This window comes from Nothobranchius furzeri, chromosome 11, assembly GCF_043380555.1.
Source record: "Nothobranchius furzeri strain GRZ-AD chromosome 11, NfurGRZ-RIMD1, whole genome shotgun sequence".
In the NCBI taxonomy this organism is placed as follows: Eukaryota; Metazoa; Chordata; class Actinopteri; order Cyprinodontiformes; family Nothobranchiidae; genus Nothobranchius; species Nothobranchius furzeri.
This window is the reverse complement of record NC_091751.1, coordinates 38,842,538-38,863,230: the sequence shown is the minus strand read 5'-3', so window position 1 is coordinate 38,863,230 and position 20,693 is coordinate 38,842,538. Positions and strand designations below refer to the sequence as shown.

The 20,693-nt window shown below is 42.3% G+C and overlaps 1 protein-coding gene across 3 annotated transcripts in view; it reads right to left on the bottom strand.

The window, feature by feature from the left end:
* Positions 1 to 664: 664 nt before the first annotated feature.
* Positions 665 to 20,693, bottom strand: part of LOC107383440 (enhancer of polycomb homolog 1) — a 72,751-nt gene continuing 52,722 nt past the window's right edge. For all 3 annotated transcript variants that reach the window (XM_054743350.2, XM_015956050.3, XM_015956049.3), the window contains 12 exons: positions 18,694 to 18,839; positions 15,974 to 16,180; positions 13,732 to 13,880; positions 13,412 to 13,559; positions 13,176 to 13,334; positions 12,930 to 13,019; positions 12,622 to 12,770; positions 12,130 to 12,548; positions 4,972 to 5,087; positions 4,752 to 4,887; positions 2,584 to 2,929; positions 665 to 2,081 (listed from right to left, as the gene is read on the bottom strand). In XM_054743350.2, coding sequence (XP_054599325.1) covers positions 2,009 to 2,081; positions 2,584 to 2,929; positions 4,752 to 4,887; positions 4,972 to 5,087; positions 12,130 to 12,548; positions 12,622 to 12,770; positions 12,930 to 13,019; positions 13,176 to 13,334; positions 13,412 to 13,559; positions 13,732 to 13,880; positions 15,974 to 16,180; positions 18,694 to 18,839 — 2,138 coding nt within the window. In that variant the 3' untranslated portion in view covers positions 665 to 2,008. The remainder of the gene's footprint in view (positions 2,082 to 2,583; positions 2,930 to 4,751; positions 4,888 to 4,971; positions 5,088 to 12,129; positions 12,549 to 12,621; positions 12,771 to 12,929; positions 13,020 to 13,175; positions 13,335 to 13,411; positions 13,560 to 13,731; positions 13,881 to 15,973; positions 16,181 to 18,693; positions 18,840 to 20,693) is intronic.

Genomic DNA, 20,693 nt, shown 5'->3' with positions numbered 1-20,693 from the left:
TTTGTGAATGTGGAGATGTTATATTGGTTTCACTGGTAAAAATAAATAATTGAAATGGGTTTATATTTGTTTTTTGTTAAGTTGCCTAAAAATTATGCACAGTAATAGTCACCTGCACACAGATATCCCCCTAAAATAGCTAAAACTAAAAGCAAACTAAAAACTACTTCCAAAAACATTCAGCTTTGATATTGAGTTTTTTTTGGGTTCATCAAGAACATGGTTGTTGTTCAATAAAATTATTCCTCAAAAATACAATTTGCCTAATAATTCTGCACTCCCTGTACACTTCTAAATGATCATGTCAGTTTGTCTTTGAGGATTTCCTTGTACACATTGCTTTTCCAGGACTCTGAAGCTCCACCCCTCAATGTGACCTGGCGGGCCATCATCATAAAAACAGTTCTAAAATTCAAAGCTCAGATGCGTCTAAATCAGGAAGTACAAGTCAGCTGGTGGAGAAAGTTGTTTCAGAGGATTTTGAGTCTTATTTCCTGATATTTAGACATCTCACCTCTGGCCAACAGCAACACAACTCTACTAAAGACTGACTTAAACAATGTTTGAGCTCCACAAATGACACAAGCCTTGAGGAGTTCTGCTGTGTGGTGGAGTTCCTCCACACCGGTCACAAACTAAAGACAAAAAAACAAACGACACGTGCTGGTCTAAACACATAATGCCCTGGGATTTTTATTTCATTTTGTGACAATTCAAGAGGAATCTCTTTTTTCTGTGTGTGGTGGTAGGGTCTACAAAAACAGAAGTCATGAATCAAACTGGGCCATTGTAATGGGAAATGTGGTACAGACAAAGAAAAACTACAAGTAGCATTGTTCCGTACCAAACTCTTCACAGAAGAGGGCATCTTTAAGTTGTATTTTTTCCCAAATGAAGGCACCCGATAACATGTGGTTCATGGCCTTTCAGCCTTCAGGAGTTTTTAAGTAGAGAAAACAGTTTTAATTACTTTTTTAAATTCTTACATGTTTTATTATATAGAAGCTGGAATGATATATGTCAGTTACTGCATTTCTCCACTCCCTTTGAGTTTTTTTTCAAGCAACAAGTAACAAAAGAATGAAGTATTTCATGAGCCAATCTAACATAAAAGTGGGCAATACAAAATATTTTAAAAAATTTGATGGGGAGGGGAAATAGAAAATGAAGTCATCTAATGGAAGCCACAGACCAAAAATCATACAAACGCAGCATCCATCAAATAAAAAAACAAATCATATAGTGCTTAAATACGTCAAAAGCAGCAAAGTCTTCATCCCCATTATTTTGTTACTTGTCTCAGGAATAATCAGTATGGAAGAGCGTTGTGGAGACGGATTAACCGGCTGACGCCTAAGACAATCTGCCGCCCAGCGTCTGAATATTTGTGGAAGGATGCCGGACACAACACGCCCGACGCAAATTTAGAAAGTTGTCGAATGGTCTAGCAAAACAAGCAGCAGCGAGAACCGGTGATGGGGTACAGTGTTTTAAAAATATGGCATGAACAGGAAGAAAAAAAGATTTGTAAACACGGCACAATAAATAGATCCAACAGCAGGTTCTGCACCATGCATGTGATGACACCTTTTTTCTGTGGTACGTTTCGCTCCTTAGACTTGCACCAGTTGCAGTTTGTCGTTTACTCTTATTTTTTTTTATCTCGAGTGCAAAACATCACAAATGAACAATTCTGTATTCAAGTAATGTTATATACAAGAACAAGGGGCAGGGATATTACAAATATGCAGTACTGTACATATAATTGCCATATTAATTTACAGATGATCTCTTATCAACAGTAACAAACAGGGAAATGGGGAGAGAAGAAAAAATTTGTACGAGACGAGCATTGCAATTAAGTCCCAAAACAGTTCCCATGGAAACCCAACCTTGCCGTGCTCATTCAGCCACCGCTTGCATTCACGACTAACAAATGATGCATAGCACCTAAAAAACAAACAAAAACAATGATGAGTCAGGTTTTCTCGGAGCTGAGCGCCTGAGGCTACGTGACCTCCATGGCCACTGTGTTCTCTGATAGACTGTTCAGTGCTGGCTTGTCTTGTTCATGATTCTCCCTGTGAGGGAAGCAAAAGGAGAATCATCGTCAGCAAAAAGCCTAAATAACAGTTTTTTTTTTTGTTTTTGTTTTTTTACTCATCTCCCAAAACCCGAACCTGTCAATCTGGTCTGTTTACAATCTCACCTGGCTTTTCTTTTATTTCTTCAAAAAAACTTGCAACATTTAAATCTGACAAAAAAATTTTTATATAAATGTATGAAGTTTCAAGACAAGAAGTCCACTTTAGTCTTGGCCATTTCTAAACTAGCCATTAGCTCATCAGTCCTGTGGAATGTAAAAACTAATTATAACCACAGATACAAACTACTAGCAAAAAGCTTCCTACTTTTACTACTTTTGTTTCTGATGACACAGACTACAGCTCTGAGAAGCTTTGGGCTTTTAGACTCCAGGTTCTGGTTTAAATAAATAATATTAAAATTAATAAAAATAAATAATAATAATAATAATGTGAATTTCCCCTTCAAGTACAGCATACACCTGTCCCATGTCCTCACCTGGGCATCATGTCCAGCGGGGATGCAGAGGCTGTGGGGACCTTGGGTTTCTGACAGTTGGCGGTTCCTGCATGTGGGAGCTTTAAGGCAGATGTTGACATGGTGGAGCTCAGCGTCCGCGGGGCGTGGATGCGCTTTCCGGTGGGAATTCGGAGACTGTTGTTTCCCAGCGGGACCTGAGTGGTGGCGGTGCCAGTAGTGGTGTTGGCAGGGTGGGCGGTGCCATTGTTGTTACTGGTGGTGGAGCAGGGGTGGAGCAGGGAAGATGTCAGGGTTGTGGTTTGAGGAGCAGGGGCAGCTGGGAACGGGGACGCTGTGCTGGAGAGCGGCAAGCCCTTGTAGACACCTGGGTGGGTTACAGGGGCCGGTGGTGGGTGGGGGAGGGGCATGACAGGGTGGGTGGGTTTTAAGATAGTTAAAAAATATTTTGTTAAAAATTTGAAACAATAAACATCCCGTCAGTTTTGAAGGAACCCTTAGTTTTTGAATAAACTTTAAGCAGACACTGAAATCTGAACATCAGCTGTGAGGCTGAAACAGAAAAATAGATCAAGAGCTAAAATTACACCAGGTCATCTGAACTCTGGGATTTGATAGACAAAGTTTAAATTACAGACTTACCGTAAATCCTCTAATACAGGCCTGGGCCTGTATTTGACTCAAGCACATCAAGCTCCAGGCCTTTATTGGAAGGAGGGCCAGTATTAGAGGCAGGCCTCTATTTCTATTTGAGCAAAATGAACTAATGGTTCGTTGGAGTTTTTGACAATTAAAATTGCGCCCACATTTTATTTCTTTTAACAACGGTAGTTTCTGCTTCAGCCCTCTCCCCCCTCCCCCTGCGCAGTGGCCGCAAACTCACTGATGCGCCTGCAGCCTCTCGGTGTTCCGGCTGCTCTAAACATTAAAATAATTATTTCATTTTCTGTTCCTCACTTCTGATTACCTTCAATGGTGTTTGTTTGTTGCAACCACCAGGTACAAAAGCAAATTTGTTCTTATTTGACTATTTTTCTGTCCTGTCTGTTTATTATCTTCCTGCATCTCCTCTCAATCCTAAAGAAAAACTGCTACCTGGGTTCATATATATTCACCTTATGAGTTACCTTTGAACTGCAGTTCTAAAAGATCTACCGATCGCAAAAACAGCGGAGTGCTCGCTGCTTGCCGGCCGCATCAGTGATCGGTGCGTCACCGGAGGACAAGTTGATGCGCCCCGTTCCACAGCGAAACGTATCAGGCGCAAATAAAGGACAGAAAACATCAAAGGAAATGAACTGACATGAACGATCGCGTGTTAAATTAGTTTTTGAGGTGGCGACACCTGATTGTTACTGTGGCCGTGCTCAGGAGGCAGATCTACCGACCGCAAAAACAGCGGAGCGCTCCCTGCTTGGCGGCCGCATCAGTGATCAGTGCGTCGGAGGACAAGGTGATGCGCCCCGCTCCACAGCAGCGAAACACATCAGGTGCAAATAAAAGACAGAAAACATTAAAGGAAATTAACCGACATGAACGATCGCGTATCAGTACCGACGCTCTGGCACAGCGCGTTGCCCCCCGAGCGCAGGAGCTTGTCACCTGCTGACAGCAGGCTGCTGTCTTTTCCGAGGGCTGCATCTTGCCGGTCATTATCACGTGACAGCGACTAGTCGACGACAGGCATAAAAAGTCACTATAGTGAAGTCGACTAGTGACTAGTTCATACAACCCCTGCTACTGCTCCCCAGAGTGTTCTGCAGCATAATCAGCACGTTCTCTTTGAACTTGATATCAAATTTTCGCCTCCTCTTCGTCTCCGCACGGTTAAAGTTACCCTCGCGGTCTATCACTGGCAAATCAAAAGTGAGACGACACAACCGCCCCCCGTACTTGCTTGTTACCACATTCCACCCGGCCACAATAAGAGACCGGCCATTATTCACCTCCGCCGACTCCGGCCAAAATTGGAGACCCGGCCTTTAATTGAATACCGGCCTGTATTAGAGGATTTACGGTATTTGTTTTAAAAGTTGTGCCTCAGAGGTACGAGCAGTGATTGTGGTTTGGCTGCACTCCAAAAGTGTAACGTGTTTCTGACAGAGACAATTGTTCAAGCAAACAAATTAGTTTTATTTTTTTATTGAGCAATCTTAGACTCATCGTTTGAGTCTTGAGTCAAGCTGTACCTGAGGAGAGGATGCCATTGACTCCACCTCCCAGGGCCAACTCATCCTTGGATTTCAGAGCCAGCAGTTGTTCGGTGGTGACGAGGGCCGAGGCGGCGAACTGAGCACTGGCCTGGTCCAACGTGTTCACCAGACTCTGTTGAAAGAGGAGCGGTGTGTTCACAAAACGGATCAGAACCTCAGAACCAGACAGCTGTGTTTGAGTGAGTGGGACGCTGACCTGCATGCTGTTGGCAGTGCTGTTGGCTTGCTGCTGGTGCTGGATCTGCTCCAGCTGCTGTTTGTGCATCAGGGCCAGCTGCTCCTGATGCTGCTGGTACTGTTCTGCCGTGAAAGCTGAAACACACAAATGTCTTGTTACAAACCAGGAAGAAGACACAACTCAACTGATCTCAATGAGACACAAAGATATGACCAAGTTCAAGAAAATGCAGCTTCAGTAAGAGGAACGGTCATTTGTTTCCTCTCAGATTAACTAGTGGGTTCTAATCTACGGTTTTAACTCTAGGGACATGCTGGCAGCTGCTCTGCACACAAAGCAAATCAAAAACATGAGTGGGAGGTTTGTTTGCAGCGAAACATTGTGACGCTGAATTAATGGTTTTTCAGACTCTTCAGAGATCGTTTTCCTCCACCTTCTCTGCTCCAGTAGGAGAAAATAATCATACCAACAGGAAACCTAACACAGAAAAGTCCTTCACACTGAACTAAATCCACAGGTGGTCGCAGCTTTACCACCACATGCTTGCTCTGTAATAAAATACAACACTAGAGCACCTTAAATTTACTCAAACTTCTCTTTTTATTAAATTCTCAATCAATATTTAAAAGTTCTGTCAAAATTGTGACTAGGGCTGCAGCTATTAAATGTTTCAGTATTTGAATGTTCTATCAAATCCTCCATCGATTAATCGAGTATTCGATTTGACGACGTTTTAAGTGAACAAGATTATGGTCTGCTGCTAAAAATATGAAAATCAAACTACAAAATAATAAAAGGCTCAATAATATATATTAAATTGGTGTTCCCCCTTTCCCAACAGATGCTTTTAGTTTACAAATATTTAATGGAACAAAAATGACTTGCATTTCTATCACATTTTAGGTTTGTATTAATATCACTCATCCTAGTCAAAATAACTTATTTGAATGAAATCACATATAATCAGTAGACTTTATTTCATCAACATGTTCAGTAGTAAGCTACTGGAAATGCTAACATTTAACTTCTACTGGTAACAATGTACTTGTGTTACATATATTTTATTACGTATGGCTTGGCAACATAATCCAGTCTCATTTGTATTCAAATGTGAAAGCATTTGTGTATTACATGCTACAACGGCTTGTCATATTCCTGCTGCTGTGGATAGAGCAGACTCGTAGCAACAACCAGATAGCCGCAGTGGCTTTGCCCCACACCGCTGCATAAACAGGATGGTGGGGATTTTTCTTCCGCTTGTAGAGTTTAGTCGTTCACAACCACCACGGTTTTTTCTGAACCACACTTGCTCGTGAGAATGCTACCCGCTAGCTTAGCATTAGCAATTCTGCTCGTAGTTTCACTCTTGACCCCAAACTTAGGGCCGTTTCTGCCTTTTACAATGGTTTCCGTCTTTGCTGGTTTCTCCATTTTCCTCCACAGCACCGAGATTGCCAGGTAGTGCGCCAGTAAAATGTGCTCATACTGTGGAGCACACTTTTAACAGCTTTGAATCAGTACAGAAAGGAATCGAGGAATTTAATGAATCGAACCATTTGAAGAATCGTTTCAGCCCTAACTGTGACACGTTGATGAGGAGATTCAATAAAATCTCATATTTGTAGGGTTTTGGGATTAACTTGCTTTCTGGAACAGCCCCCTGGTCTCAGATTACTTGAAAATGTCTTAAAGTCAAACGTCATTGAGCATCAATCAGAATCTGACTAATTCATTCATTCATCCCCTCAACTAAACATTCTGAGCATCTTTTTTGCAGATTCACAGGATCAGAAATCAACGAGTAGACATTTTTCATGCATTTGACAAGAAAAATCAAACCCACTTGGGCCTAGTGGCTTTTAGTCTGTATGCAGCGCCTGTGTGTCTCCCTGTCAACACACCCACAACCCCACACATTTATTTATCAAATCCAGTTTTAATTGACACCACGGGGACCACGTGGAGCCAGGAGGTGAAAGTGTCATAATGCTGAAAAAAACAGCTATGGTTCAACTATTAAATCCCTCCAAAGCAAAACAATCCAGTTTAACCTATAAGTGCTGCACTTGGAAGGGCCTCAGAAAGTCAGTTTTGTATCAATATGAAAATATTTAATAACTTTATGAAGAACTAAACAGCAAAAATATGAAAAAGAAATTTCTGAACAGATGATATACAACATTAATAAAAATGTGCCATTTGTAATTTTACAGTACATTTAACATTTACACCAAATGAATTCATATTTATTTTACCAGCAGCACTCACCACATAACTCAGTCACATCATAAATGAACAAATTTGTAAGAAGCTGATTATAGTTTTCAGGAGGACACAAAGAACTCTGCATTAAAGACACTGCATGTCATTTCCATGAGCGTCAGATGATGAGTTGTTATTCCTTTTATTCCAAATTAAGAAGAAGATGCACTCCCCCAGAGCTCTTATTGTGAAGGTTTATATTCAGTGGAACTGATCAGGATGACTTGTTTAACCAACAAGTTGTGCAATAATTTTTGGCGTTTTTATTAAGTATGTGTGGACCCATGAGTCAAAGTGGTAAACACTTGCGCTGGGCACCGACAGTCAGTAGAAACCGGTAAATGAGCCACAGAGCTCCTGTCCTCCCACCGCCGTGCGTCATGTGACCGAGGTCTCACTCAAACAAAGCCCCAACCCTCAAACAAAAGAACACTTTAGACATTGTAAAAGAAAAAGCCAGAAAATAAAACAAAAACAAACGGTTTGGCTGCATTTGTGAAAGTAAAATATAGGAATTAATGATTAATTGCATATGCAATTAAATTGCAATGAGACAAAAGCAGATTTTCTAATCGCAAATGCTGCTATTTGACTGGCAGCGAGTGGTTAGCACAATGCTAATATACATGGAAGAACCCATAGGGATGCTAATGCTAATATCGCAAATTACGTTCTTACAAATTGGGAATGTGCCAAATGATTACATTTGGAGTCTAATAACAGGTTTAAGGGAGCTAAATTTAAGACTTTTTAAGACCTTTTATTAAGGCCATTTGGACCAAATTTAAGCTATTTTTAAAATTAAATTTAAGCTATAATTTCCAGCAATAGCCTAGATCCGGTGCTAACCACATCGCGAACGTGGGGATAAGCCATCCAGTTACCATTAAACTTCCCCATGGCGCAAGCTCCCACTAGCTTAACCAGCTAATGTGCTCATCTAAAAATAGCCCTCTTTCACAACCAGCTGAATGTGTACGGTTCCGCTTACGCCAACATCGTACACAAAAATGCTGAACACTAACTAGAAATTCACGAAATTTTTATAGAAATAAAAGAATCTTGTTTAATGGGTCTTTGGTAATTTAAGACATTTGGAAACTGTATTTTAAGGATTATTTGTAATTTTTAAGGATTTTTAAGGCCTTGAATCTGGAAAAGCTAATTTAAGACTTTTTAAGGACCCGCGGATACCCTGAATAAAGAGTAAAAACTGCCATCGATCAAGTAAGTACAGACAGATATTTTAGTAAACGGGTGGACCGTTAAAGCGCCCGAGCGCCAATGGCGCTAAATTTTCTCGTCGGGTGGTAAATATTTGACGACTTACCGCCCGGGTGGCGCCCAAGCCTTGTTTGTCATTTACACACCGGCTTTCACCTACATCATGGCCCCGCCCTGTAGGAAGCTGCCGTTTTCATTTCGCGCGCGTGAACCTGCACGCCTCTAGCCAAGTACTGCACTTGTACGATTCGTGCACGTGCTGCACGATTCTCGTTACAGTCACGTGAACTATAAGTTCACTATTAAAGACGAAGTGGAACCACGCTAGAAACACACAAACATGCAGGAAGATCGCGCCACCACAGGGATTGGATTTCTTGATGAAATCTCTGGCAAAATGCTTTAAAACTGGTGAGGAGAAGTGAGACAGTTCGAAACGGTTTGAAGCAGAGAAGCGTGTGCGTAGGTGGAATGATTCTTGGCAGTTTAAAGAAGACGGGAGGCGCAGAGAATGGCCGTGTTCGAGTTGAGCAGAGCCTCGCCTGGAAAACAGACGAGAGCAGATGGAAGCAGCAGGGGGAGTGGCTGAAAGCCGGCGTTTAATAAGTCGGACAGATTTCCCTACGTGTAGCTCCGGGGTGACGATGGCTGAAGATATCGCGTTAGCATTCGCACTTGTTCAACTTTCAATTTTAATTCTGGTGCCTGTTAGCAGCTGAAACACATCCTCACGTGCTTGTGGATATCATATATTGTATATGAAAACATGACTGTAATGATAAGTAAAGGTTATCAGCTGTAGCTTCAGTGTGCTCGTAGGAAACGTGACAAAAGAACACAAATCACATTTCTCTTTATGGCCTATATAGTTGTCATCATCAACATAACGTGATTTACAGAATACATGTGACCAAGTAACATTTCATGTTCTACCACCGGATGTTTGGATCAAAATATGAACCAATCAGATCTTAGATCAGGTGAGAGCCAGGCGTTTCCCGTCATCCCCTAGGTTTTGCAGCCGGTGGAGAGCAACTGCAGCGCCTCACTCTAAAATTTGCGGCCGCCTTGATCTCACAAGGTTATCGTTGCCTACGTATGCATGACGTCAGAGCAAGTTGGCGTCGAGTCAGACACAAATCTAACCGGCATGCACTGCTCGCCGATCACCGCTGGTCTAATCTGCGCAGAACTGGCTCATCTCAAACACAGTCAATGGCTCGAGTACAGCAAAGCGGAGTTGGTGATGTACTGTGTTGTATGTCGTAAGTATGTGACGACAAAATCGAGTTTTGTTGAGGGAACAAACAAATTCAAACTTGAATACGTTATTATGTTTGTGAATGTGTACAAAATAAAGGTTTATTACATTTAAAACTGTTCAGTTGTTATTTTGACTCATTTTGGCAGCTGACCAGCGGGGCCGGTAGATTCTTGGCGGGGCCGGTAAATATTCAGTTACCGGCCCGGCTGGCCAGTTGGTTTTGAAGTTAATGTCCACCCCTGGTAAAGCTAGAAAACTATAATAGACTTGGATATAACTGAACTATGGAAGCTCTGCATTAGGGCCGGGACGACGCGTCGACGTAATCGATTACGTCGACACGTAAAATACGTCGACGCAAATTGCGTCATCACGTTCAAAAACAAACATGGCAGCGGCGAGTAGTGGCAACATGAGCAGGGCAGTCGACTTAAATCACTCAACCCGAACTCGCAGTTCAAAGGTATGGGACTATTTTAACGGAAAAGGAAGCAATTCAGTCGTTTGCTGGCTGTGTAAAGTGGAAATGGCCTATCATAAAAGCACGACGGCTATGCACCAGCACCTCAAACGAAGGCATCCAGGAGCAGCTTCGGCAAACGAAAAAACACCGTAAGTTTTCAACTTTTTTTTTACTAACGCTGTTTTATAACATCCAAACACTCCCACGTAGCCATGCACTAACTCACACACACAAGCAGACCCACTGCTGCCACGCTGCTTAGCAGTAACAAATAGCAGCAGCTGTTATCTGTTTTGTTGGTTTTTATTTGTGGCTCATGATGGCCAAATGAGTCGGAATGCACACGTGCTGATTATGAGAATCGGCCAGAGCTGAAAATGTGGGACAGCGCTAATTGTCCGCAGTAAAAATGTTAACAAAGACAATGTATCACCTGCTAAATGTAGCCGTCATGGACATTATTACAATATTGTTGAAGTGCTTGCAAAAGCAAAATGACAACGGACTCTTGATTGTCAAGTTTAATGCCTCATCCTGTTTGAACGTTAGCTTGTTTATCTTATAGATCTAAGTTGCACCATCTAATGACTACAAAAATGTGCAGCATTTTGTGTTAAAAACCTCTTTTTAAACAAATCTTATAGATTAAATATTTTGAGAAAACACTGAATTACAGATCTTCAAATTATTATTTTGATATTATGCTTTATACATAAATATTTTGTAATAATTTTAATTCATCTGTGTGTTGTCTGTGTGATTTATGTTTTCAGGAACAAACAGAAAAGTCTGGAGGACTACTGTCAGAAAAGAACGCCCTGCACCCCCCAGGAGGTGGCTGTACTTACTGAAAGCGTCCTATCTATGATTCTGAAAGACATGAGACCACTTGCTGTGGTTGAGGGTGAAGGATTCAAAGAAATGCTGACCACTTTTCAACCAGGTTACACTCTGCCTTCTAGGCGCCATTTTACAAGCATGATGGAGAGAAAGCATCAAACTTCAGTTGAGAAACTAAGGAACGAACTAAAAAAGGCCTCATCCAAAATCTCCTTTACCACTGATGCTTGGACAAGTCTAGTCACAGAGTCCTACTTAGGTTACTTATGTTAGATTTTGTTTGTTAAAAGACGCCATTGCTGCTATTTATATATATTTTTTTGTTATAAATTTTCCTTGATTTATATGAATAGTTTGCACAACATATGATTTTTTGTTAAATGTTATCTCTAACGTAAGATTGTACTACTATTACAACAACTTTATTTTTGAATTTTTTAATTAAAATGTGTTCAAATGAAGAAATTTGCATTTATTTCATTGAGATACATAAATTAGTAATAATCAAACTGCTATACAAGTAAATAATTGGGAAATAATCAATAATTTAATCTAATCAAATTAACAAATTAATCGTTAGATTAATCGATGCATCGAAAAAATAATCGCTAGATTAATCGATTACAAAAATAATCGTTTTGCCCAGCCCTACTCTGCATGGACAAGACGTCAAAAACTCTAAACACAAAAGACTTCAACAAACAGGACACTTTTCTGCAAATGCATTTTCACAGTTGATGCCAATGCCTATGGCTCCTTCAAAAAAATGTGCTCCTGGCTGCAAAGCATCGCACCTTCACATACAAAATTTTGTCTTTACTCATGAGTGTTTGTGTATGTGTCGACAAATAGACTTGTTGATATATGTAGATAAATATGTAGATACATAAACGTGTTTATATTCAGTTATATCAAATTTTTTTTGCTTCCCTTAACTGAAAAATATGAGAAAAGCCCCTTGAGAAAATAATTGTGAATTAAATTGCAATATTTAAGGGGGAAAAAATGCTATTAAGATTACTTGATTAATTGTTCAGCCCTAGTAAAACAAACGGAGATAAACAACATCTGTGTTGCTAAATAAGTTGAGCTATTTGTGTCATGATGACAAACCCCCACTTACCAACTGTGGGTGCAGGGACGACCCTCGCCGGGCGCAGCAGTCCATACGGCTGACCTCCACCTGAGGCAGTGAGCGGGCACTTCACGCTTCGACTTATCCTCCTGAACAGAGGGTGGGCGTTGTCCAGCTCATGTAGTGGTAGTGTCCGTGGTCTAAAGTGCCTCCATCGGCAAGACTTTATATTCAACAGTATCTGAGTGAGGTCCGTGGAGGGGGGCGAGGACGGGAGAACGGAGTTGTTAAGGGGTGGGGAACTTCTGTCCGAGGTATTTGTTTCTGAGGTGCTGGCAAACTTGTCGGGGGCCAGTGAGCACGGAGTAGCTGAAGGAGGAGAAGCAGGTAGAGGCAAATCATGCATCTCTGAATCCAGCCCATGGAACACATTGTCGTAGTCTGTGTGCGCTCTGTCCAGTAACACCCTGAGACAAAAAATTAAATCAGAGAAGCTTTCACAACAGAATTGCAGTCAAAAGGTCTCAGGACTCAGCTGACCTGCCGCCTCGTCCCACACGACGCCGAGCCATGCCCAGGCATTGACGTGGCACCGTGAGCGTAGTGAGACTGTAGCGAAAGCGGTCCTGAGCTAAACCACCCTCACAGGGGTCGCACCACGGCCAACTACCCAGCAGGTCCCGACGAGCCTAGACAACCGAACAGAACTTATGATGATGGGACAACAAGAGGAGCTCTCAGACTAAACTACTAAAATAAAAACTAGAAGACTAAGACCGTTCCCTAAAACTCGTCTTTAACTAGTAAAAAGTTTTGGTAAACTTAAGGTGACTGAAGTGACTCCTTACAGCATAATACTGGCATCCTGCCTTCCTGCGAAAGGCGTAGGCACCATCTGGGTCATTCTCCTCCTCTGCTTCTGAAGAGCCTGAGTGCAGCTGTGGACACGAGGTCAGAGGTCGGTGTGTAAGTTCAGAGGATCAAATTTTCATTTATCAAAGAGCAGTCTAAGTCTTGCACTAAAATCACCAAGCAATGAAACAAAACCCAACAGGCTTGTTTTGGTTTCATTTACTGGACACCATTAAGAGCACCTGGGAGTAGGGCTCATCGTCTGAGCTGGGGAAGTCATACTGGTTCAGGTCCTTGGCGTTGAACACAACTGGACCTGGATGGTGGGTGGCACCGGATAACGGTAGCGCCTTCTTTTTCTCATATTTCCTCTTCTGTCGTGGAACTTCTATCTTCTCAGGCTGGAGGAAGAGTGAAATTGTTTAATGACATCACACAAGACATGTATTGAACTTTGTGTCCCAGTTAGCCAACTCACCTTGGACTTGTAGTCTTTGGAGTCCATATGGTCCTGGTGTCTGCACTGATTGGTGAGAGGGACCAGAGGAATGATCTGTGGTCTCACCAAAGCTCGTTCAGCCAGAACCTCTGCCATCACTTCTCCTCCGAAGTCAGACATGACATTTCTGAGAAGAAAAGGAAAAACACGTTTATAAAACACTAAACAGTTCCTCAGAGCTTCACCTTTTCCCTCAAACTGAACCAGCAGAACAACACTTCCTGCGAGCAGTCAGTCACCTTTAACCCTCAGTTTCACAATCTAAACAAATTAAGTGTGTGAGTGAGAGGGGTGCTCACCTCTTCTCGAAGACCTCCAGGGTGAGGTGCAGCAGCTCCCTCTTGCTTTTCTCCCTCCTCTTGATCATCTCCAGGATGGTGACAGCTCGGCTCAGGTCCCTGCGAAGCTTCAGCATCTTCTCGTATGATGCCTCGTCGTTCTTACGGTTCTAAACAAACGGGGGTGGAGGGGGCACTTCTTTAATATTCTAAACTATCATTTTAGTTTTCAGATTTGTTCTTTCTCCCATTGATGAAGAGCCTAAACTATTGACTGGCCACCCTGGACACATTCTGTTACACCTGCTGGTGTCTCAGAACCGCTCCCGTTCACAGCTGATCAAATAAACTGTAAAAACTGCTTCCCAACACCCACATAGTGTTCTGCTACTCTTGAATCACAACTTGATCGCTTTACCTCATAATTACTGATCAAGTTAAAATGACCAAATGCACTAGATCTCATTGAATGAAGCTGGTTTTAATCACCTGAATTCTCTGTGACCACATGGTGTCATCTACGTCCTTCATAAGGCTAACAACCTACAAGCACACAGAGGTTGTCCTCTGCAGCACCCAAAGTTTACCATGATAAAAACAATAACATTAAGAGATCAGTGTCTAGAACTCTTATGGATTATTTGAATCCGTTTGAGGATCATTTTATAGCAGTAGCCAGTGTAGTAGCCTGCTGTAAAACTTTTTATAGCCAACCTGTCAAACAAATAATTGAGTCTAAGACAAGCCAGAGGAATTCATTTACATCTAACCAGTCGGGTCCTGCTTCACAAACAGCAGTGAAACATAAGACTGAGGAGGAAGTACAACTCCGTTGACAATAAGAAAAAAATTCCTACAACAAGGAGGAATGTCTCTTCCTGTGGTCCACTCTGTAAGCTAAACACGCAACACGTCTAAAGGAATTCCTCTTTAAGGGGGTGTAGGTCTGAGGGGAATCAAGCTGCACACAAACACAAGACTAGGCTTGGGCGGTATTACCGTATTACCGTATACACGCGGTATTACAAAATAGCGATGATGTCAGTTCCAATACAGTCATGAAAAACAGCTGTGCGACTGACCAGTTCCTCTATCCTCCCCATACTCCAGCTCTGCAGGGGGAGCGTGTTGGCTGTGCCAGAAAACGGCCTCCAGCTTACAAAGTCAATAAAAACCACAATTCTAAAAAAGCTGGAGGCCAAGTATGAATCTGATTCAGTGCGCAAATTAATGCGAAAATGCACTTTCCTCTATCCTCGTTACCGTGGCAGATATGAGCTTGATGACAACGCACTGGCTGAATTCAAAGCTGAATTACAGGCCGAGATCGTGAGCTTAGAGGGGCAAACAGCACCAGAAGCAGTGGCCATCCGAACCATAGAGGAACGAGCACAACCTGAACCTCCACGCAAAAAGATGTCTCTGGGGGCTCTCCTGCAAAAACGAGCCGCTGACGCTGCGGCGTCCCGTCAGCGCAGAGCAACGAGCTGGAGCTGAAATAACAGCGTACTGTTTGGAACCTGTTATTCAAGGGGACGAAGACTCTCTTCTCTGGTGGAAATATGCTGGCAGCCGTTTTCCCCAGATGTCACGACTAGCCCGGAGGTATCTATGTATTTGTGCCACCAGCTCACCATCGGAGTGGGTTTTCAGCACCGCAGGTAAAGTTCTTGGTCCACAACGTGCAAACTTGAACCCAGAAAAAGTAAACATGCTGGTTTTTCTGGCGAGAAATCTTAACTAGATTTGCTGCAACATGCCGTAATGTTCACACTCCTGTGTGTGTGTGTGTGTGAGCGCGCGCATGTGGCCGTGTGACGGAGTTTTCTTTTTATAATTTTAATGCAGTTGTTTTGGTTGCAATAATTTTTATAATTTCAATGTTTATGGTTATTCAACTCTTGTTGACTGTTACGGCCTATTTGCACTGTTTCATGCTGCTCGTTGATAAGTTGTTCACTTGGTTTGCGCACAACAGCTGTCCTGGGTTTTTATGTTGATTTATTGCTGTTGGACTGTTGACTCTTTGCACTTGTTTCTAAGCTGCGTTTTTTGTGTTAATAAATGTTGTTAATAGTATGTGAGTTGCGTTGTTATTTTTTTAGTAATTGTTTGGTATTCGGATTCAGAAAGGTGAAGGTCCACTTGAGGCTTACGTCATACTTTTTAAGTATTCACGGTAATACCGTAAACCGGGGTAAAATTACGTGGAAGTTAGACGGTATTCAAATTTGGATACCGCCCAAGCCTACACAAGACCCACCTTCCTGGTCTGCATCTTCTCTGTGCGCCGACGGAAGGCCACGTAGGGGTCACCAGTGCTGGAGCCATCTCGTTTCTCCTGCTTCACAGTGGGGATGAGCGAGTTGGCTTTGCTGTTTTTCCTCTTGCGACTCCAGTAGTCAAAGACCTCTTTGATGAGCTCGTCGTCCTCCTTCAGCAGCAGTTTGGCTTCAGCGAGACTCACAAGCTTGGGAGAAAACAGGAGATGCCTATAATCAGAGTTACAGCAGTAGGGGGAGCAGACTGTCCACAGCATTTATGGGAATTATTTAGGGCTGCCACCAATAGTTGATTCACCACAATGATGTCGACAAAAATCGATCGTTCATATAAAGTACTGTTTTTTGTTTTATCTTGCCTGCTGCTGCTCCACTGCTGATTACTGACTTTTTGCTCGAGACATGCGCAGTAGTGGCCATCATCAGGGTGAGCCGTCGCCTCACCAAAAAACAGACACGGTGAGCCGGCAACATAGTTCAGAGGTTTGGGAGCATTTTACAAAGACAAAAGAGAAGCATGTACAGAGCAAAGTCTGAACATTAGAACTCTCCTTTCACTGGAGCACAACGATGATGCAAGAACACTTTAAAAAGCAAGCACATCGTGTCGGGGAAGATTCACCTCTGTAAGCTAATTACCCCTCATTAGCTGCTAACATCAACAGGAAGTTACTTGTATTTAAAGCTGTAGCAGCAACAATAGTGATGGCGATTTAATTACCTTTAGCATACGTATGTCATGCATTAGCTCTAACGTCAAATGCTAATGGTTTATTGTATCTTGCTACATTAAGAGTTTAAAAAAAGTACTCCTCTTAAATGGACTAGTTTGTTATCAAGGCAACATGCACACTTCGGCAAGCAAATATTCTGACCGAGGCCATTTTGAACTTATAGGTGATGGTATGAGACCCGTCGTTTGATAATCACCTTGTCTTTATTTTTATTCACATCCGTATTAAATAAATCACACAGACATTCTATAAGTTACTGATAAAAGCATGATTACATTCTACAAAGGCTACGAATCCCTGAAATATCTTTTGTTCCTTTTTAGAGATTTTGCTTAGACAAGTTTACTCCACCATCGACTGTCGGAGTTCTACTGTGTGGTGCAGATGCTAATGCTAACAGTTAGCTTCTACTAGTGGAGATGTTCTGTTTCTTGGACATTAGACCAACAACAGCCTTACCCGTCGTGAGTCAAGATGGGTGAGTCTGTGGATGTTAATCAACAGTAAATTCCTACAAGTGCAGTTGTTATGAATATTACTCATTACCCAAATGTAATTTCTACTTGTTTATTTCTTTTCAAACTTCGTCAATATGAATATTATTTGGACAAGAATAAAACATTATTGCTATGTTGAACAGGAATTACTGAGAGGTGTTGATTAAATATTAAAATGGCTTGCCATAAAGGCTTGTTTTAGACAGATACAGGGGGAGGCGTAGAACAATATGAACGTTCAGTCATTAATATAATCTGACTCAGCGATTGTCTGCGTGACAATGTCAGAGATAAGAGCCATTGTTCTGGATTTGTTTTTTAGCAGCTTTGGGAGTCTAAAATATTTCCTCACAGTAGACTTGAAGCATTTCCTAGGCCCTGTGGTTGGTTCTGCTGGATGTGTTAGTTTCACTTTGGTCATCTAATGTCTTTTTTATTTGCGGTGTTGGGAGAGACGTCTTTACGGTGGGTTAACCACAGCGGTTTACATTGTGGTTAATAGTCAAACCAGTTAATTCCTGCAACCCCAGTGGTAGCGCCAGTGTTCAGCAGTCAGCACGCCCCAGGTCAGCTGTGGCTACATCGTAGCTCATCCCCACCATTGTGTGAATGACTGTTTTGAAGCACCTTGTGGGGTTGCAGAACCCTAAGAAGGCACTATATAAATACAGACCATTTACCATATACTTTATGCATGACACGAATAACCAATGGCCCAAAAAAACTGGTGATTAGCAGACTATTAAAATAGGTTGTGGCAGCCCTAGAACGATTGTCCCAATAATGAAAGAATTAAAGTCAATTATCATTAACTGGGTGTGTTTAGGAGCAGAGATCATGTGGTGCCAACTAGGGCTGAACGATTTTGGAAAAAAATCCAATTGCGATTTTTTTTTCTTTAATAATGCAATTGCAATTTAATTCACGACTATTTTCTTAAGGGATTTTTCTCATATTCCAACTGATGCAAGCAAAAATAAATAAATCAATGTATTATTTAACATATCAGATGAATTATAGATAAATGATTCTTATACAGCTCCGAGTGACATGTTGACTGGAAGTTGAAGCGCTGGTAGCTGGCATTTTAGCCATGCAACTCTCGTATATGGTGGTGTGATGTATTTTTTTTAGCTGTTGATAAATGTTCGTAGTATTACGTTGTGAGGTAGCAATAGTAGCAAGGCAGGTTTTACACACTATCTGACTTTGCGCAGCATCTTTTTTTTTTAGTAAAAATATTTCCACACAATTGATGTGCATTTCCTCTTTGGTAACACATTTTGTGTAACATTGGATTTTGTTGAGCCGGAGGCCATTTTTTAACCAGTTAAAGCGCAGAGTTTTCTTCTCTCCTTGCCTTGTCTGAGGTGCTCGTGACCAGTCAAAGCCTTTGCTATTAGAAAATCTCATTTTGTCACGTTGCAATATAATTGCATATGCAATTAATCGTTCAGCCTTAGCGCCAACCTGTTGTCCGCTGCCTTTCTCCAGCCTGTCGATCATTTCCTCAAACTGAAGGTAGCTGATATCCATCTTCTTTTTCAGCTTGTTGACAAAGGCCTCATCGTCTGAGTCCAGGTCGTAGTCCGGCTGCTCTGTGTCCAAGCTGAAAGCTGCAGGCAAGAGTCAGAAATCAGCTGTAGCAGTGACAAAAGGAGATAGTTCATTATAAACACTATAGTTTTAGAGTATATGCAGGAATCTCAAAATTAAATTTAAGACTTTTTCAAGACTTTTTAAGACCTTGTAAAAATAAAATTAAGACTATTGCAAAGAACTAATTGTTAAACACTCATATATTGTTTTTAAAAACTGCATCGATTCATTTTCCACTTCAAGTTGGGTTACGTCACATCCGGGACAGCGAGGCTGTAGCAATAATACGTAAAGCCATGTGGTACTAAAATGCAAACTGTGCACATAGAAGAAAAAAATATATATATATTTTGTTTACATGCATCTATTTTTCAAAGCCACGAACTCCGAGGCTGTGAAAAAAGTGACAACTAAAATAACTCCCCTCAAACAAGGTCAGGGGTGGACCGTTAAAGCGCCCGAGCGCCAATGGCGATAAATTTTCTCGTCGGGCGGTAAATACTCGACGACTTACCGCCCGGGTGGCGCCCAAGCTTTATTTGTCATTTACACACCGGCTTTTGCCTACATCATGGCCCCGCCCTGTAGGAAGCTGCGGTTTTCGTTTCGCGCGCGTGAACCTGCGCGCCTCTAGCCACCTACTGCACTTGTACGATTCGTGCACGTACTGCACGATTAGTTATAGTCACGTGAACTATAAGTTCACTATTAAAGACGAAGTGGAACCACGCTAAAAACACAAGCACGCAGGAAGATCGTGCCACCACAGGGATTGGATTTCTTGATGAAATCTCCGGCAAAACGCTTTAAAACTAGTGAGGAGAAGAGAGACAGTTCGAAACGGTATGAAGCAGAGACGCGTGTGCGTAGGTGGAATGATTCTTGGCGGTTTAAAGAAGACGGGAGGCGCAGAGAATGGCCGTGTTCGAGTTGAGCTGCGCCTCGTCTGGAAAACAGACGAGAGCAGACGGAAGCAGCAGGGGGAGTGGCTGAAAGCCGGCGTTTCGCCGGGGACACACCGGCCGCGGAAGCGCCCGAAGCGAATCGCTCACGAAGTCCGGCCGCTGCTCAGTTCAGATCAGACGCGCCACATTCGAGGCGCGTCTCGGCTCCGCTGTGGTTTTTCTTTTAACTACCTGGTGTCCTCAATTTCCTCAGCTCTTTTCCTCTACGTGTGTGTGTGTGTGTGTGTGTGTGTGTGTGTGTGTGTGTGTGTGTGTGTGTGAGTGAGTGAGTGAGAGAGACTATGGTGTGAACCAGTTGTTTCTGCCAGTTGAATCTCTTGTATTTTCCTGTATGTGTAGCTCGGGGGTGACGATGCTGAAGATATCGCGTTAGCATTCACACTTGTTCAATTTTCAATTTTAATTCTGGTGCCGGTTAGAAGCTGAAACACATCCTCACGTGCTTGTGGATGTCATATATTCTATATGAAGACATGACTGTAATAATAAGTAAAGGTTAGCAGCTGTAGCTTCAGTGTGCTCATAGGAAACGTGACAAAAGAAAACAAAACACATTTCTCTTTATGGCCTATATAGTTGTCATCATCAACGTAGCATGATTTACAGAATACATGTGAACAACTAACATTTCATGTTCTACCACCGGATGTTTGGATCAAAATATGAACCAATCAGATCTTAGATCAGGTGAGAGCCAGGCGTTTCCCGTCATCCTCTAGGTTTTGCAGCCAAGGGAGAGCAACTGCAGCGCCTTGCTCCAAAATCTGCGGCCGCCTTGATCTCACAAGGTTATCGTTGCCTACGTATGCATGACGTCAGAGCAAGCCGGCGTCAATTCGGACACAAATCTAACCGGCATGCACTGCTCGCCGATCACTGCTGGTCTAATCTGCGCAGAACTAGCTC